At 47.0% G+C, this 15,962-nt stretch overlaps 1 protein-coding gene across 4 annotated transcripts in view; it reads right to left on the bottom strand.

Moving 5' to 3' along the window:
- The window catches only part of FHAD1 (forkhead associated phosphopeptide binding domain 1), a 49,448-nt gene extending 34,194 nt beyond the window's left edge, over window positions 1-15,254 (bottom strand). For 3 of the 4 annotated variants that reach the window (XM_066637818.1, XM_066637819.1, XM_066637820.1), the window contains exons 1-9: window positions 15,142-15,254; window positions 11,794-11,882; window positions 11,007-11,119; window positions 10,096-10,302; window positions 7,125-7,395; window positions 6,004-6,065; window positions 4,622-4,852; window positions 2,295-2,418; window positions 141-271 (exon numbers count right to left, since the gene is read on the bottom strand). In XM_066637818.1, the coding sequence (XP_066493915.1) occupies window positions 141-271; window positions 2,295-2,418; window positions 4,622-4,852; window positions 6,004-6,065; window positions 7,125-7,395; window positions 10,096-10,302; window positions 11,007-11,102 (1,122 nt within the window). In that variant the 5' untranslated portion in view covers window positions 11,103-11,119; window positions 11,794-11,882; window positions 15,142-15,254. The remainder of the gene's footprint in view (window positions 1-140; window positions 272-2,294; window positions 2,419-4,621; window positions 4,853-6,003; window positions 6,066-7,124; window positions 7,396-10,095; window positions 10,303-11,006; window positions 11,120-11,793; window positions 11,883-15,141) is intronic. The other variant, XM_066637821.1, reaches the window with a different exon arrangement.
- Window positions 15,255-15,962: the final 708 nt, after the last annotated feature.

Raw genomic sequence — 15,962 nt, 5'->3', positions numbered from 1 at the left:
GCGTGCACACATCCCCTGGGTATACAATTCTAAGAGAGCAGGAGTTTCTGTGTGCACGCATGCACATGCATGCCTGTATGTAGTCCCCCACTTCCCTCCTCAGTGAATGCAAGCAGTGCTTCAGAAATATTATCATTAACCTGCGCAGCGAGATGGGCAAGCTGGTTGTCCTTCTCTCTGCTTTCTCTCCTTAACCTCTCAGCATCCATTTTCAGCTCCTGAACCCTTTGCTCCTTTGCTGTTACATCCTTTTGTAAACTGGTCACTAGCCCTGTGAAAAGGATCAACAACGCTGAGTACCGCATCCAACAAACAAAGACAAACACACATCTTTTACTTAGTAATAATGTCTTAGAGAAGACAAAAATGTATACATAGATAAGTATTTGTAAATGGCTTCCAAAGAAGATTCAGAGTTTCTCTGGAAGGTATTTTTTTCTGACTTCTGCCCCATTTTCTAATTGAGACAGATCTCTAAAGCAGTGGACATAAAGCAATGCAATGACAATTAAAAGGGGGCTGTTTCCACCCCCGACAACCCATAACATGACACTTCCAGAATGATCTTGGGTTTGTCACAGTTTTTCACCCTAGTCTACTTTGCACGCCCTGTGTGGAGTTAAAATGCAAAAACTCCATGGATGGGGTCCTGAGCAATCTGGCAGAAGAAAACACAGGATACAAATGTAATAAATACACATACAGTAATAAACAGACTATGCAGACTCCCTTGTATTGATTCAAAAAAGAGGACACCATGCTTAATATATATGTTGGCATCCTTCAGTCTTGGAAGACTATGGTGTCATGCTCTGAATGGTGGTTCTGGAACAGAGTATCCTCTCCAGTGCGCGAAGCCTGGGTAAAGTAGGTATGGAGAATAGGCTGTTACCCATGCAGCAAATCCCCCCTCTCCACATCGCTGAAATGGTCCAATGGAAAGGCAGAGGCCAATACGGTTGGTTCCAGTGGCGTCGCAGGAGTTGCCAGAACGTGACTGTGCTCAGCCATGAACTGCCTCAGGGACTCCGGCTCCTGACTTTGCCTCGAGGTTGACTCCTGAAGCCTCTTCCATAACTGGATGTAGCCACAAGGCAGTGGAGGTTTGGGATCAGAGTTTTCCTTCTCTCAGATGAGCTGCCTTCCCAGGCTGACGAGTCCCATCTACCCGGTGGCTGTTTAGTCGCCTCTTACGACAAGTACAGCCAAACTGAGGGCCTATTCTTATCCCCAGCCCCCAGGGGTCGCTTAATATATATGAGGGCAGAATCCTAACCAACTTTCCAGCACGGGCATAGCTGTGCCAGTGGGGCATGTGCTGCATTCTGCAGTTGGAGGGCAGTCATGGAGGCCACCTCAAGGTAGGGCAGTGCTTATTCCCTTACCTTGGAGGTGCATTGCCCTTATGTTAGTGCTGGAAAACTGGTTAGGATTGCGGCCTGAGACTTTTAAGCCTTAATGGCTCAGACCATAGAGGAATGAATAGGATATATGAAACAGGTCTGGAATAGGATACATGAGAATGAAAACTGAGAAACAACCAGATGGTGATTTTTTGCACCTTGCCTGAAGGGCCATGAAGCTATGCAGATGCCTTCTACTGAGTTCAGGCCATTGGTCCATCTCGCTCAATACTGCCACCATTACTGGCATTTACTCTTCAGCATTTCAGGAAGGAGCCTATCCCAGTCCTACTTGGAGATGCTGCCAGGGGCTGAACTGGGGACCTTATCCTAGGCTACAAAGTGGCTCTGCCACTGAGATACAATCCTTCCCCAAGCTCCTTTGCTATTGCAAAGAAGGCCTTGGTGTCAATGGGAGACAGAGTGCCAGGAGTCCAACATAGGCCACTCTGAGCTACCTAAAGGAAGAGCAGGATGCAAGAACAATAAACAGATAAACAGAAACTCCTTGCCACAGAATATTGCAATGGAACCTGGCCTGGGTGTCTTTAAATGGGGATTGGACAGACTAATGGAGGAAAAGTTCATCACAGGTTACAAGCCCTGATGACTACATGCAACCTCCAGGTTTTAGAGGTTGCCTATTTCTGAATGCCAGATACAAAGGTGTGGCAACAGGATACAGGTATCTTATTGCCCTGAGTGTTCCTTGAGGCACCTGGTGGGCCAATGTGAGGCACAGGCAGCTGGACTAGATGGGTTCTTGGCCTGATCCAGCAGGACTCTTCTTATATTCTTAGATTAATAAACCATTTGCAACCAACTGACCCAACCCCTGCAGAAAAGAAGCAGTGAGCAATCCTGAAGGCGTTCTGTTCAAACAAAATGTACCTGTTGTGAGAGACTGAGACTTCTTCAGTGATTCGTTCTCGTGCTTCCAGTGTGCAATCTGTACGTCTCTTTCAGAAAGGGAATGGTACAAGACTTCACTTGTGTTGCGCTGCAAGTTACTAATCTAATACAAACATTATTATAAAAACAAAGGATAAAGACAGTGGGTTCACATCTGTGTGGATGAAGTTATGCATTTCTCTAGCACACATACAAAGTGCTAGAGCAAAGGTGCTCCACTTGTTGAGAGCTCGGACTCACCTCAAACCCCAACTGCAATATGGGACGCACCTTCAAGAGCTCTGTGGGACAGAGTGGCCAAGATTTCTCTCCTGTTCTGACCTGCAGGCGGCCACTCAGCGCGCTGCTGTGTTGCTCTGCCCCTCCCTCCCTTCCAGACCAATTGGAAGGAAAGAAGAAAGGCATGGCAACCATGTGCAATCGGTTTTAAAAGATGGAAGGGGAAAAAGGGGAAGAAAGGCAAGGCAGAGAGCAGCAGGAATGCCATGGTCAGGTGGAGCAGGTGGATGAGTGGGAGACTCTTGGTGCCCACTGAAGTTTGTCTCAACAAAGGAATCTCAAGACTAACTTTGGAGGAATTTACCTAACTAGAACTTCTGGTCCTGTTTGAGCTCTGTGCAAGTTGTGCAAGCCTGAGTCTCAAAACAAAATGGCTGTCAGTTGCCTGACATCAGGTCACAACCCACTTCTGGATCATAACCATCCAAAAGAGCGACTTGCCCTACATCACCCACTGAGTTTTTTCAAACCCAGCACTCAATCGACTACACTGAAGGGCACTCAACAGGAACATCAATCCCTCCTGAGCGATAATCCTCCTTTCTAAATCCCCCAGGCTCTGGGCCCCACAAATTTTGGCAAGCCTTGGTGGATGGCCCAAATATGTGCTTGTCAGAGGGAGGGGATTCCACTTCTGATGTCATACTGAATGTGGAGGAAAGTGCCCCAAAGCACAATGCAGAGACAATTCCCACATGCCCCCTTGACAGCTTTGAGTTCAGGACAAGTTCAGGGAGGAGGAATTGTCCGTTTTGCACTCCTCTTAGGAAATGCTCTCCACAATGCAGCACCACATATAGGATCTGAAGCCCCTGCTCTCTTCCTGAGCCTAGAATTGGGGGCTCTGCTGCTGCTCAGTTGGGGCTGCACCTCAGCAGCAGAGCACATGCTTTGCCATGTCTATCTATTGGCCTTTTTAGAGAAGAGAGAGATGGAGAATAGGGGTAATGTCGATGCTGAACACTGGCTGGTGCCAAGAGGTGCTGGGGAGGGAGAATGAGGCAAAAGCTCACATGCTTAGTACCACTGATGATGGGGAGGGGAAGGGCAGGAATTGTGCAAGACTTAAGAGAGGGAGGCTTCATCATGCTTGCCAGTGAAAGAAGGGTCTTTCAACAGAGTGCATTAATTGATCCTTAATAAGAGATGCAGCAAACAAAGCAGAGATGTAGCTGAAATGCACATTCCTGGTGCCATAAAAGTGGTTCCTTTCTCTTCATCACCTTCTGAAGCCTTTCCATCACCAGTTCTCTGGCCCTGCTGTCAGAACTATATCTTGCCTGTTTTAGAAGTAACAGCAAACTATGATTTGCCATGAACCAGGAAGTCAGGGGAGGTCACTGGAACACAGAGGTCAGGAAGGAAGTTCAGGAGCCTGAGGCATTATGCCTGAGCTGGGTGTTTCATAATGAAACTATTGGCCAGATTGCTCACTTGAAGTACAATTGTCTCTTCCATGTAAAGAACATTCAGTTAAATAGTGCAAGAGAGGCTCAAAGGCCATTTAAGCATTGCATATGGAAACAGTCAGAGCCTGTCTTTCTATTATGAGATCTTAAGGGTCACTTTCCCAGATTAGACTTATTTAAATCTGCTCTGATCAAGTACCCCCAGTGACTGCCATTGTCAAGAGTTATTGGGTGTCCTGGAGACTCAGAGTTCACTGAGTGACCAAGGATGGAGCCAGCAGAACAGGCAGAAGCATAAATAACTGAAAATTGCAATGTCTATTGTGATACCTATAATAAGAATAAGGAAAAAGCAATGGAAGGACAGGTGCCTAGGTCTCAGGCAGAGTGCATCTGATTGCTGGGGCACCTTGGATGCAAACTGAATGAGTCGTTTGCAACAAAAAGGAATCAAGGAGAACACAATGGAAGACAAAGGAGGCTGAAACTTAGTTTGAGTGTCATCTCTGGACCAAATATCATAGTATCTCAAACTGCATTTTGTGAAAGTAAATCACAACAGAGATGGGACTCGGTTACACTCAAAAGTCCTTGGGGAAGTCCTTGGGAAGTCCTTACCTGTTCTTTCAAGACTTTAATCTCTTCTGCCTTTGCTCCAACATCTTGGTCAAGGTTCACGAGCTTCTGATGAAATTCAGCGTCCTTCTTCGCAAGAGCCGTTGCCATTTTCTCAGTCAGTGCTAAAAGCTCCTCCTGAAGATTTGCTATCACCATGTCTTTGCGATTAGACTCACTTTCAAGGCCAGAGAGGCGACTGATTTCATTTCCCATTTTCAGAATGACCTCATCCTGCGCGTAGAGTCAGATAAGACAACATTTGTTCCAAACAAGTTACTGCCCTCCTTTTCCCCAACCAAGTTTATGCTGGATTTCGTAGGAGATACCAAACCTCTTTATTTTCTAGTTGTTATTAACATCATGTACATTTCACCAGATAGGAAGATGAATGTCAAGGATTTGTATGACATTTTTTACAGATCCTAAAGACCCAAACATTTCTCAAACCGCTACTCCAGTATTATGTAACTAGAAAATACACATACTTTTCTGGTTGACTCCACTGCTTTTTCCCTCCCCTACTTCAGCTGACACCTCTATGCTGAACTACAGAATATAAGCCCCTTGGGGTAGGAACCTGTCATCTTGCACACAGATGTATGTGCACAGATAAAGATAAACATCTCTAGAGATATAAATACTGTAGAGTGGACCCTCACTTTACAATCAAATCGCTTTCCAATGGAATCTCCATAGTAAAATAAGGTTCACTATGCAACTTTACGATGGGCTCACAATTGCCTTCAACAGAACCTCCTGGATGACAGATAAACCAATCAGCAATGTGAATGCATGCATTTGGAAGTGTCCCAATCATTTATAACAATGTAGCTGTGTTTATTGAAAGAAGGATATAACCTTGTAAATTCTGTGCTAGAATTACAGCATTGTGTAAATTGGTAACCGAGGCACCTCAAGAATGCAGTTGGCAGCTTATAAACCATGTTTCAGAGAGGAAAATAGCTCGATTCTGCGGCAGAAACATCAGCTTCTGAGGTCTTCGAACAAATTACCAAAAGACCAATTACCAAATGTGTTATTGGGGACACACTGCAATATTTTCACAATGCAATGGTGTCTTTGGAATGGTAAACCAGAGATCCACTGCATTGTATATTTATTTGCTTATAATATCTAGATGACCCAAGCTTTGGGGGCCTAGCACTTGTGATCCAAAAGGACCTGAGCTTTCAATCCATCCTCTGCACCTTTTTACCAGGTTCTTTCCTCAGAATGCTTTCCTCAACCCTAACTGAGCACTCAATTCCCAACTACATAGGAAACTGTGGTTTGGAAAGACTCTTCTTTAGGTGGGGGATATTCCCCTGGTAAGTCCCTACAAGGTTGTTTGATTATGTGGAAATACCAGATGTGCACTTTACCTTTTCTTTGAGAAGTGCATCGCCTTGAGGAGTTTTTGTCAATGGACCAGCAGCTCCACTTCCTGGAACAGAATAGATACCAAAAAGTACATTCAAACAAGGAACATTGAATCGACAGGGTTAGCCCATCAATGAGGTCAACTAAAGTAAATCAGTAGCAGTGGTGAAGGTAAACGCCTGCCTCTACCTGCTAGCCTCCACACATCCTCCACACTGGAGAAAAAGGATAGGGAGAAGAGGAAGGGGGCGAAACTGGACAGGAAGGGGCAGGTCGGAGGGAGGATCAGGCCCAGGAGGCCCAGAGGCTGCCGCCAGATCCTATGCCCCCTCCCAAGCTGACCAACATGGGTTTCCACAGCTCTGCACCAGCTCAAGGGCTGCAGGTCAAAGTAGACCCATCTGGGCCAGCCGTGCTCAACATGGGGGAAGGGAATTGAGGAGACATTTGGCAACTTCCTTGAACCCACAGGATATGGTGGCAGCCATTCTGGCACCACTGTACTGCTGGGTGCTGGGAAAGGATAGGATAGGATGGGGCCCCAAGATTTACAGTGTATGCATGTCTACTTAGCAGTAAGTCCCACTGTGTACAGTAGGGCCTACTCCCAGGAAAGTGTGTACAGGACTGCAGTCTTATCTACAGTAGAGGACAGGGACAAACGTGGCAAGGGCTTCATGGAAAAGGTGAGTTTTGAAGAGAGATTTGAAGGAAGTGAAAAAGATGGCATCAAAGAGTACCTTGGGCAGCAAAGAAGAAAAGGCAGGGTGGTCTGAGGAAGAAGGAGTCAACTGCACCACCGAGGCTGGAGGAATACGATAACCTACACAGTGATACTACTCTCCCTTTCTCCAAATCCTTCCTCAAAACCTACTTTTTTTGTGAAGTTTCTGGCACAACTGCTTAGTCTACATCCCCAATTGCAATGAAGCTGCGTCCCTCTTGTTGCTTTCGTCTCTCCCTCTTTGTTGCTCGTCCTCCTTTCCTCTCTCCTCCCTTCCCTCTGTCAGATCTCTCTGCTGTTGACATTTTGAAAGTAAATCCTCAGGAGCAGGGGAATCAAGGTGCTGTACTCATAATAAATAACAATGATGCTCTAAGGATGGCAAGAATTACGCAATACCTGATACAGCTGCAGGAGGCCTGCTGAATGGATCTGGAGAGAAAGAAGGCGATGAGACTGGCCGACCCCAAGCGTTTATGGGCCTCTTTCTGAGTGGCGGATGTGGGGAAGTCCCGCTGGCAACATAGGACCGGCTACGACTAAGGGGAGGCGACCGCTGAGACTGAAGAAACGGAAACTGAGAAACAGTGGCTAGATGGGGCTTCGTTTCAGTAACTATCTGGAGCTGACCAGGCCAAGCAGCACGGCGGTTCACTGGAGGACAGGACACCTGCAGGGAGAGTTCATGCTATGGGAGAAACTTTATATAGATGCTAAGCCCCCACTCCAAGTTTAAAATACTAGAAGCAAGCAATTTATCACATTTTTTTTTCTCAAAGCAGACTGATTTCAATGGTCTTCTCTGTGGTCCAGTTGTTGGCAACCTTCAGTCTCAAAAGACTATGGTATAAGCCTACAGCACCCGGTATTCCCAGGCTGTCTCCCATCCAAGTACTAACCAGGTCTGACCCTGCTTAGCTTCCAAGATCAGATGAGATCAGGCACATGTGGTCCTCGCCTCTTGTAATGTTACTGCCAGCTTCCAGGAGACTCTTCTGGGTTCTCTGGCTCTGTTTTCAGGGCAACTTCCTCTGCAGAGCCAGCAGAGGAAGAGAAACAGAAAACACGTTATGACAGACAGTTGCCCTGGGAGGGCACCAGGGAGGGCACCAGGATGCAGGTCTCTTGTTATCTGGTGTGCTCCCTGGGGCATTGGTGGGCCACTGTGAGATACAGGAAGCTGGACTAGATGGGCCTATGGCCTGAGCCAGCGGGGTTGTTCTTATGTCCTAAACACAGAGCCACAAAAATCAGAAATGTTTCTCAGTCATCTTCAACCACTGTGCTGCAGACTCCTGCAGCACACCTGGTGACCTTTCACGGCACACCAATGTGCTGTGTGAAAATAGCTGCTATATGCTTCTAAGGACTCTGACCATTTTAAGGGCTCCCTGCCCTACCCACTACGGTAAGAGGAATAGGATGGGAAGATGCAAAGCCCCAATTGTGAGGCATGCTGCAGTGCAGACTCTTTTCTTCATTGATGCTTTTAATTGCTGGGCAGATTTGAAACATGGTGAAACTGTAGGGGGCCCTTTACTAGATTGCCCCCACTGCAATTCCAATCTAATCAGGTGTCCTCCCAGAACCACCACTACCACCACCACCACCCCCCTGGCCGCCATGGTGCACCATTTACAGCAAAAAAAAAAGGGCTTCAGTTGAAAGCCAAACAGCTGCTGCAAACAGAGCAGAAACACAATGCAGACCGACACCCTCCAAACCCTTCCCACAGTTTTGCCATATTTTGAATACTTCCATGCAATTTTTTTAAAATCAAAGAATAAAAACAGGCCAAATATATGCTTTGAAAGTGTCATGATGTGATCCTTAGGAAAGGACAGGGTTGTTTATATTAATTTATTTCACTTCTAGATTACAAGCCTGCAGGATAAGGACTACTTATCCTTCTTTGCAAAGCACCATATGCATGGATGGCACTAAGTAAAGACATATTATTACACGCTTCCTCAAAGGAGCTTGAACTGGTATACAAGTTTTCCCTCTCCCTCCTCCTTTTTACAGGTTGAGCCTATTTATTCGCGGATTCTTCATCCACAGTTCTGACGCAACACAGGTCTTCCAGACCCACACTGACCCAGACACGGACCCTACAGAGGGTGTTCTGAGCATAGGGGAGGCTGCACACAGCCTCCCTGATGCTCGGAAGTCCTTATAAGGTCACTTCCAGTTTTTTTTTAAAAACTGGAAGTGATGTTTTAAGGCCTTCAGAGGCTAGGGAGAGTTCCCAGAGGCCTTAGGGCTTCAAGCATCAAGGGGGCACTCAGAACACCCTCTGGAGGCAAGAAGAGCACAGCTCCCCTTGCTTCTGGGTAAAGATAGCTTAAACCACAGGTTTCATTACCCATGGTTTTTGGTATCCATAGGGGTTCTGGGAATGGAACCCCCATGGATAACAAGGGTCACCTGTACTTTGGTAACAACTTTGGATTAAGCTGAGACAGAGACTAACACAAGGTCATTTAAGTGAAGCAACCCATTGCTAAGTGAAGAGCTGAAGTCGGGTCTCTCCAGTCCTACTGCAACACTCTAAGTATTATTATTAACAGTATTTATATACCGCTTTTCAACTAAAAGTTCACAAAGCGGTTAGTACTACATCATACTGTGCTGATGGTTGGACCACAGGTAAATAGCTGGGGCTGCAATCCTATGCACACTTTCCTGGGAGCAAGCTCCACTGAACACCCTGAATTCCTTCTGAGTAGACATGCATAGGATTGTGTTGTCGGACTATTAACAATTTCAAAATGCTTTTACTTATAGCCCAATCCTAAGCTGCCAAAAATGGCTGCCGCTGCATCCTGCGCACTTCAGGCAGCCGCCAGTGGCTCCTCAGGAGAAGGGAACTTTTGTCCCCTTCCTCTGAGTAAAGAGAGGAGTCCCACAATGGGGCTACTCAATTCACTGCCAACGAAAAGGATGGCGGTGAATCAAGTGCCTCTGTGTCGGGCGGTGAGCCCATGCCTCTCCCCACCTCCCCATAACACCTCCACCCGCCTCCCCCCTCCCCAGAACGCCTCCTCCCCACCTCCCCACTTACTTCTCTGCTGCTCAGTGGTCCACACGACCACTAAACAGCAGAGATTGGGCACCCACCAGCCAGCCAGCACTGGGCTACCACTGGCGCTTGCCCAGTGGTAGGGCCCACAAACGTGACCTATGGCACATTTGTGACAGTGCGTGCCGGCGGTGAGCTGGCACACCACTGGCTGGGGAACATAATGACCACAGCAGTGAGGTAACATCTCAGGCTACAGTACTGCATATATTTAGTGCAAATGTGGTGAACTAAAGACTGAAAAGTAGGGGGAACAAAAAAAGCCTGCAAAATGGATGTAATTATTACCTGAGGTGCGTTTTCGACCATTAGCTCAAAGAGTGCTCCACTGGAGCCAAATCTGAACGTGTCTCCGGGGCTCACTCTGACTGCCGCATTCTGGACGTGGCAATCATTAACATATGTTCCATGAGCTGAGTTGAAGTCCCGAAGAACAAAGCTGTTATCCGTATCACTGAATTCAATGGCAGCGTGGTGATCTTCCACACCTAGAGACTGAAAAGCTACATTTCAGAACTCAGAGCCTAAGGACCACCTGAAGAAAGAGGTCATAATGATTGTAAAATAGAGATTTGGTTGGATTTTTATCATGTGTCAGTTACTATTTTGACATATCTGGCTGAGGCTGTGCCCTGACCTGGTCTATTACAGTGGACCACTAGGCAAAATACAGCAAGATTTTTCTGCTACACCACATATATTTAATATATATACAGTTCTGCCTTTAATGTAAGTCAGGTCAAGGGCATTCTTTGCCTACTATTCTTTCTCCACTGGGCAGGCAACTCTGGGGAGCTCATGGTGGATTTCATCTCTCCAGCAGGCCTGGGGTAGACAGTGCAGGGCTGGATGGCCCAATGGTCTGTTCTTTATATTTTTAGTGTCAGGTGATCAAGCTTGCCCTAACAGTACCCTATGTCATGGCCACTTTAGTCCCCCTCTTCTTTCCCAGCCTCCTTGACCTGCACTTCTCTGAGAGCCAGATCACCAGGTGAGTCCATTCTTCTGACTTGTTTCTGCAACGGCAAAACAACCTCTCACACCCTAACCACTAGACCACACTGGTGTGCTGCACTGGCAATGCAAACAAAAATTAAGCATAACTGAATTGATATAAAATAGCATAGTAAGTTCAATATATAACCAGATAACATTATGATAATATTTAAAACAACAATTTGAAGATCTTATATAATCACCTTAAGGACAATGTCTGAATCTTCATGCCTTCCTACAGTGGTAATCTTTGGCCTCAGGACAAAAAGTCCATCGGAGCTCTTTAGAAAAGCTTTCATTGTCTCCCCTGCAAAAACTGCATAAGAAACATGTTCAAGTATCAGGGAGAGCACAGCACTGACTGTCATTACTTCCTCAGTTATGCCACTACAACGTCTTTAAACACTCTGTTTTTCCTCTAATTTGGAAGCATAACAGTTCAATCCAACCGAGCTCCCCTGGGGCCAGTTCAGCAGCACTAATGGGATGCAAACTGCATCCCATTTGGGGAGTTTCAAGTCCCAGATGCCTTCTTGACATAAGGGAAAATTCCTCTGCAGCCCCTAATGGATCTACTTGAAACTGCACTGGCTATTTTGGGTGGCTCCAGTTTGAGTGGACCCAGGTCACTGGATTGAGACTGGAAGGGGGGGATAGGATACGATTGTTGCTGCTGCAGATACCATTCAATTCCCAGCCTCAACACAGACACACCCGCAATCTGCCACATTCCCTCTCCTTTCCCCATTCCACCTCCCACCCATGCTTACTTACTGGCACTGGGGTTTCTTAAGTCGCTGCTATAGCAAGGGAGTGGCCACTCTCGCCACTTGTGATGGTGGCCAGTCTATGGTGCATCACATTCTGTGACCACCATAAAGCACACTGCAACACCAGAACACATGTTCCAGTGACACAGAGACCTAAAAAGATTGGGTTGTTAAACTGTCAAATCCCATCTCTCTCCCACCAGTAAAAATGAAAACCAACCTTAGAAGTGAAGGAAGCTGCAGATTTCAGTTCATCATCTCAGAATTCTGCATCATCTCAGAATTGCTGTTCTTGAGATAAAACAGCTCCTGCCCACATAAACAAGGAATTTCTATTTCAGCTCCCATCATACTATGAGGTGTTCACAGGAAGCTGTGTTTATGCAAGTGCCAGCTCTCTACCCATCACCAATTTTAAAACCTGCTACTGTTTTGTATGATCATTTCTATCTCTGTATAAAATGATCTGGAGTGAAATGGTGGCTCAAGGGAACTGAGTCCATTACCTTCTGCAGCCCAAAAGCCACTTGCTTGTGTGATCCTCATTATACAAGTATAAAGTGTTATCTGAGTTACTACAGACCAAGGATTCTAACAGTTGAATTGAGAGTGGGGGAAACTTTCTGTTGTGACAGTTAAACAATTGAGAATCAAACGTTTGGTGATCCAGAAACTTAGCATGGGATCCTGATCCACCTTCTGCACTGTCCTGCCTTTAATGGCACAATCCTATCCAACTTTCCAGCACCAATGCAGTTGCAATGCAGTCCCAAGGTAAGGGAACATTTGTTCCCTTACCTTGAGGAGGCCTCTGTGACTGACTGACCCCACCGGAGGATGCAGCACTCACCCCATTGGCATGGCTGTACTGACACTGGAAAGTTAGGTAGGTAGGACTGAGCTTTAAAAGATTTATTATACTTTTGTAAATCAGTATATCACTTCAGCAGATGCACTCCACCATAGATTAATTACATCCATAAGCCTCAACATTCTGTCACACTGAAGAACACCCAAGTGACAGGACACAACATGGGTTTATGCAGATAGAGTGGTGAGGCTATGCTGATAGGAGCTGGCTTGACTCTTAATGGGGCAGGGAGATGGGTCAGAACTCCATCCTTACAGTGACCCTGAGTGCATCTCTTATTTTATCCTGTGTGAGTCACTGGCATTCACTCCAACAGGGAAAAGTAAGAAACTAAGGACACCATTGCAGAGTGGGAAAAATCTGCCCTCCACCTCTCTCTGATGCTGGATAGAGTGCCTTTACTGCTGGGCACAAGGGCTCCCTGTACCTTCCCTTCTGTGGGGGTGTCAATATAAAATGACACCTATCCACCCCATCCTATTGACAAGCATGCTGCTAGTTTCAGGATAAAAAGGAAGCTTGGAGCTGTTTGGCTCAACCATTTCTTGTTCCTTGAATATCTAAATAGAGCTCAGCCTGAAGTTTGCTTTGGAGAATATTTTGGACAATGTAATGAATGGATGTGTAATGAATGGATGTGTGAATGGACAGTGTTATGTCAAAGCTAACTTGAAAGGGCCTTGCGTCTGTGATGTGGGATTCTGCATTGGAGAGAGGGAGGGAGGGCACAACTGTTTTTACTTCCAGATTTGTTTGAAGAGCCACTTCAGGAGCTTTTTGTTAATTTTTATAATGGCTTTTGCAATCTGTACTGTGAATAACCAGAGCACCCTTTTAGCCAACCAAAGATTTTTGAAAGAGGGAGGGGGTTGAAGAACTATAGTACTATATATACTGATTTGCACATATGTCTTTACAACACTGGCAAAATCTAGGTATAGGGTTAGTTTTTTTCAAAATTAATTAAACTGATTAGCCAATTAAAGGTGGCAACCCTAAAGTAAATAATTGCTGTTTAGTTCTGTGGTGAAAAATAAAAAGGTATGCATTAAATTAGCACAGACATGTCAGTTGCTATTAATTCCATAGGGAGTTAAAAGACAGGCATAACACAGAGAAAGGGAGGGAGTTAGACTGAGCAGGGAAGCAGCACAGAGAAAAGAAAGGTCTCTGGTGCTACAATCAAATTCAGAGCCTGTTTTAATAAAAACAAACAAGAAGCCTGGCAATCTAATCATAGATTTCATGCCTGTTGTGCCCCCTGCCCTCTACCCCACAGCAGACATAATGATGGTCATTTTGCTAGTAAATAACATGCAGGGGTCCTGAGACTCTAATAGCAATGTACAAGGGAGAATTTTGGCAGGCACACATGGTCATGCTGGGACAGAGAAAAACTGCTGCAGCTACTTAAATTCCCTCTGAAGTTCCACAGATATTGAAAGCACAGCACACACCCACACCCCGCACAAAAGGGGCATCTACAAACATATTGTTGGTTTTCATAATCAACAATTGTGTGGGTGTATCAGGGACAAGCAGTGGGTGGGGAAGCAGGTGAGGCAGAGCCTCTTTGATGGAGCCCTTCGAAAATCACCAGTGTGTGTGAGGTGCACAAGTGCCTGCACATGTGAAGTATGAAAGGTGAGGTGGGCGGGAAGGCAGGTGAGGTAGAGCCTCCCCAGTGGAGTTCTTTGAAAAATGCAGCTGCCATGTGAGTTGAAGCAGGTGAGGCATAGCCTTCCTGCCAGAGTCCTTCTATAAGCGCCACCACGTCTGAGGTGTGCAAGCACTGTACATGTGAGGTGTGAAATGTGTGGTGGCTGAGGAGGTAGGTGAGGCAAAGCCTCCCCACTGAAAAGAGCAGCCACCATGTGAGGTGAGGCAGAGTAAAGCACAGCCATATGAGGTGAGAGAGAGCCTCCCCACCTGAACCTGCAGTGTGAGGTGGTGGCAGTGCTTTCCAAAGGGCTCCAGTGGGGAGGCTGTGCCTCACCTGCTTCCCCACCCACCACATGTCCCTGGTATGTATGGAATGTTGGAATGACATTTTTGGTGGAAAAGAGGCACAGGAATATTAGAAGAGGTGGTAATGTTTAAAAAGACAATTGCATGTACAGCACAAACCTAGGCATGTCTACTCAGAAGTAAGTCCCATTATGTTCAATGGAACTTACTCCCAGGAAAGTGTGCACAGGATTGCAGTCTTAATGAATGAATGCAATGAGGGAAGGGATAACCCCCCACCCCCCAGTAAGACTGTTGGGGTACCTACTGTTCAGACCTCCTTTCCCCTTTGCATTAACAACCCCCATTTCTGGGGGGGGGGCATTGCCAGGATATATCTGGAAGCTCCTTGCCCCTAAAGCTGGAAGCAGAGGAGGGACAGGAGTCTCTGCAGGCAACAATGCACTCTGTGCATGCTCAGAGGAACTTTCGTTTCAGCTTTCTTCTCCATACAGTGGAAAGGGGGGGGGGAGTCCTGGTACTTGGTGGCTTAAACTCCCCTCACAGACCTGGTACAGCAGCAGGGAGTGGGAGATGCGGAGGAGGGCAAGACCCGCCCCCATATCCATTGGCATTCATGAGGACGAGGGGAGCTGATCAAAGGGGCTCCGCCTTGGCAACACCCGCCCCCCGCCCAGGATGGCTGCGGACTGAGCACCCCCCCCCCCGCGCGCTGCGGCCCCAACACACCTCCACCCCAGGAAGGCTCTCTGCGCTTGCAGGCAGGACGCGTCTCCATAGCAACCGTGCAGGCCTCGCTAGGCCGCAGCCTCCGCCTGGAGCAGCACCAGCCCCGCCCCAGGGAGGACCATAGCAACAAGCAGGCTCCTCCCCCGGGGACCATAGCAACAAGCAGGGTGCACTAGGCCGCAGCCGCCTCTTTCCCCCACCAGCCGGCCCCTCCCCTTCCTTTGGGGGAAACTTCTGCTGATCTCCGATAGGCCACTCTGGAGCAAGAGGGGTTAACCACAACCCCTGCTCCATCTCTGCGGGGGGGGGGGTGATTAACCCTTCCTGCTCCAGAGTGTAGCATGGTCTGTCCTCTGAGGAGGGTGGCTGTTGGGTCTCTGGCTCCCACTTGGCTCAGTGACTGAGGCTGCAGTCCTCTCCATACTTCCCTGGGAGTAAGCCCTGTTGACTATAAAGGGACTTTCCTCTGAGTAGACATGCAGAGGATTGGGCCCTACAGTTGCAATCCTTTCCACACTTTCCTGGGAGAAAGTCACATTAACTATAAAGGGACTTGCTTCCGAGTAGACTTGCAGAGGCTTAGGCTCTGAGAAGCACAAGCTCCTCTTCTCTCTCTCATTGCTGTTTTTTAAACCCAGTACTCCCAGGGGATACCTGCAATTTGGGGGGGGGGGGCACCATATGTCAAATAACATTTGGAAAAGGGCGGTTTACACCGGGAGAAGAGTACAGGGTGGGGAGAGTTAAGTACACCCTTACTCAGCTGTTGTGGGAAATCCACAACCCTGCTATAGCTGCAGTAAAGTAAAATGCAGTCACCT

Source organism: Tiliqua scincoides, chromosome 9 (genome assembly GCF_035046505.1).
Source record: "Tiliqua scincoides isolate rTilSci1 chromosome 9, rTilSci1.hap2, whole genome shotgun sequence".
NCBI lineage: Eukaryota > Metazoa > Chordata > Lepidosauria > Squamata > Scincidae > Tiliqua > Tiliqua scincoides.
Note: the sequence above shows the minus strand (reverse complement) of the source record. Positions and strands in the feature narration are given on the sequence as shown.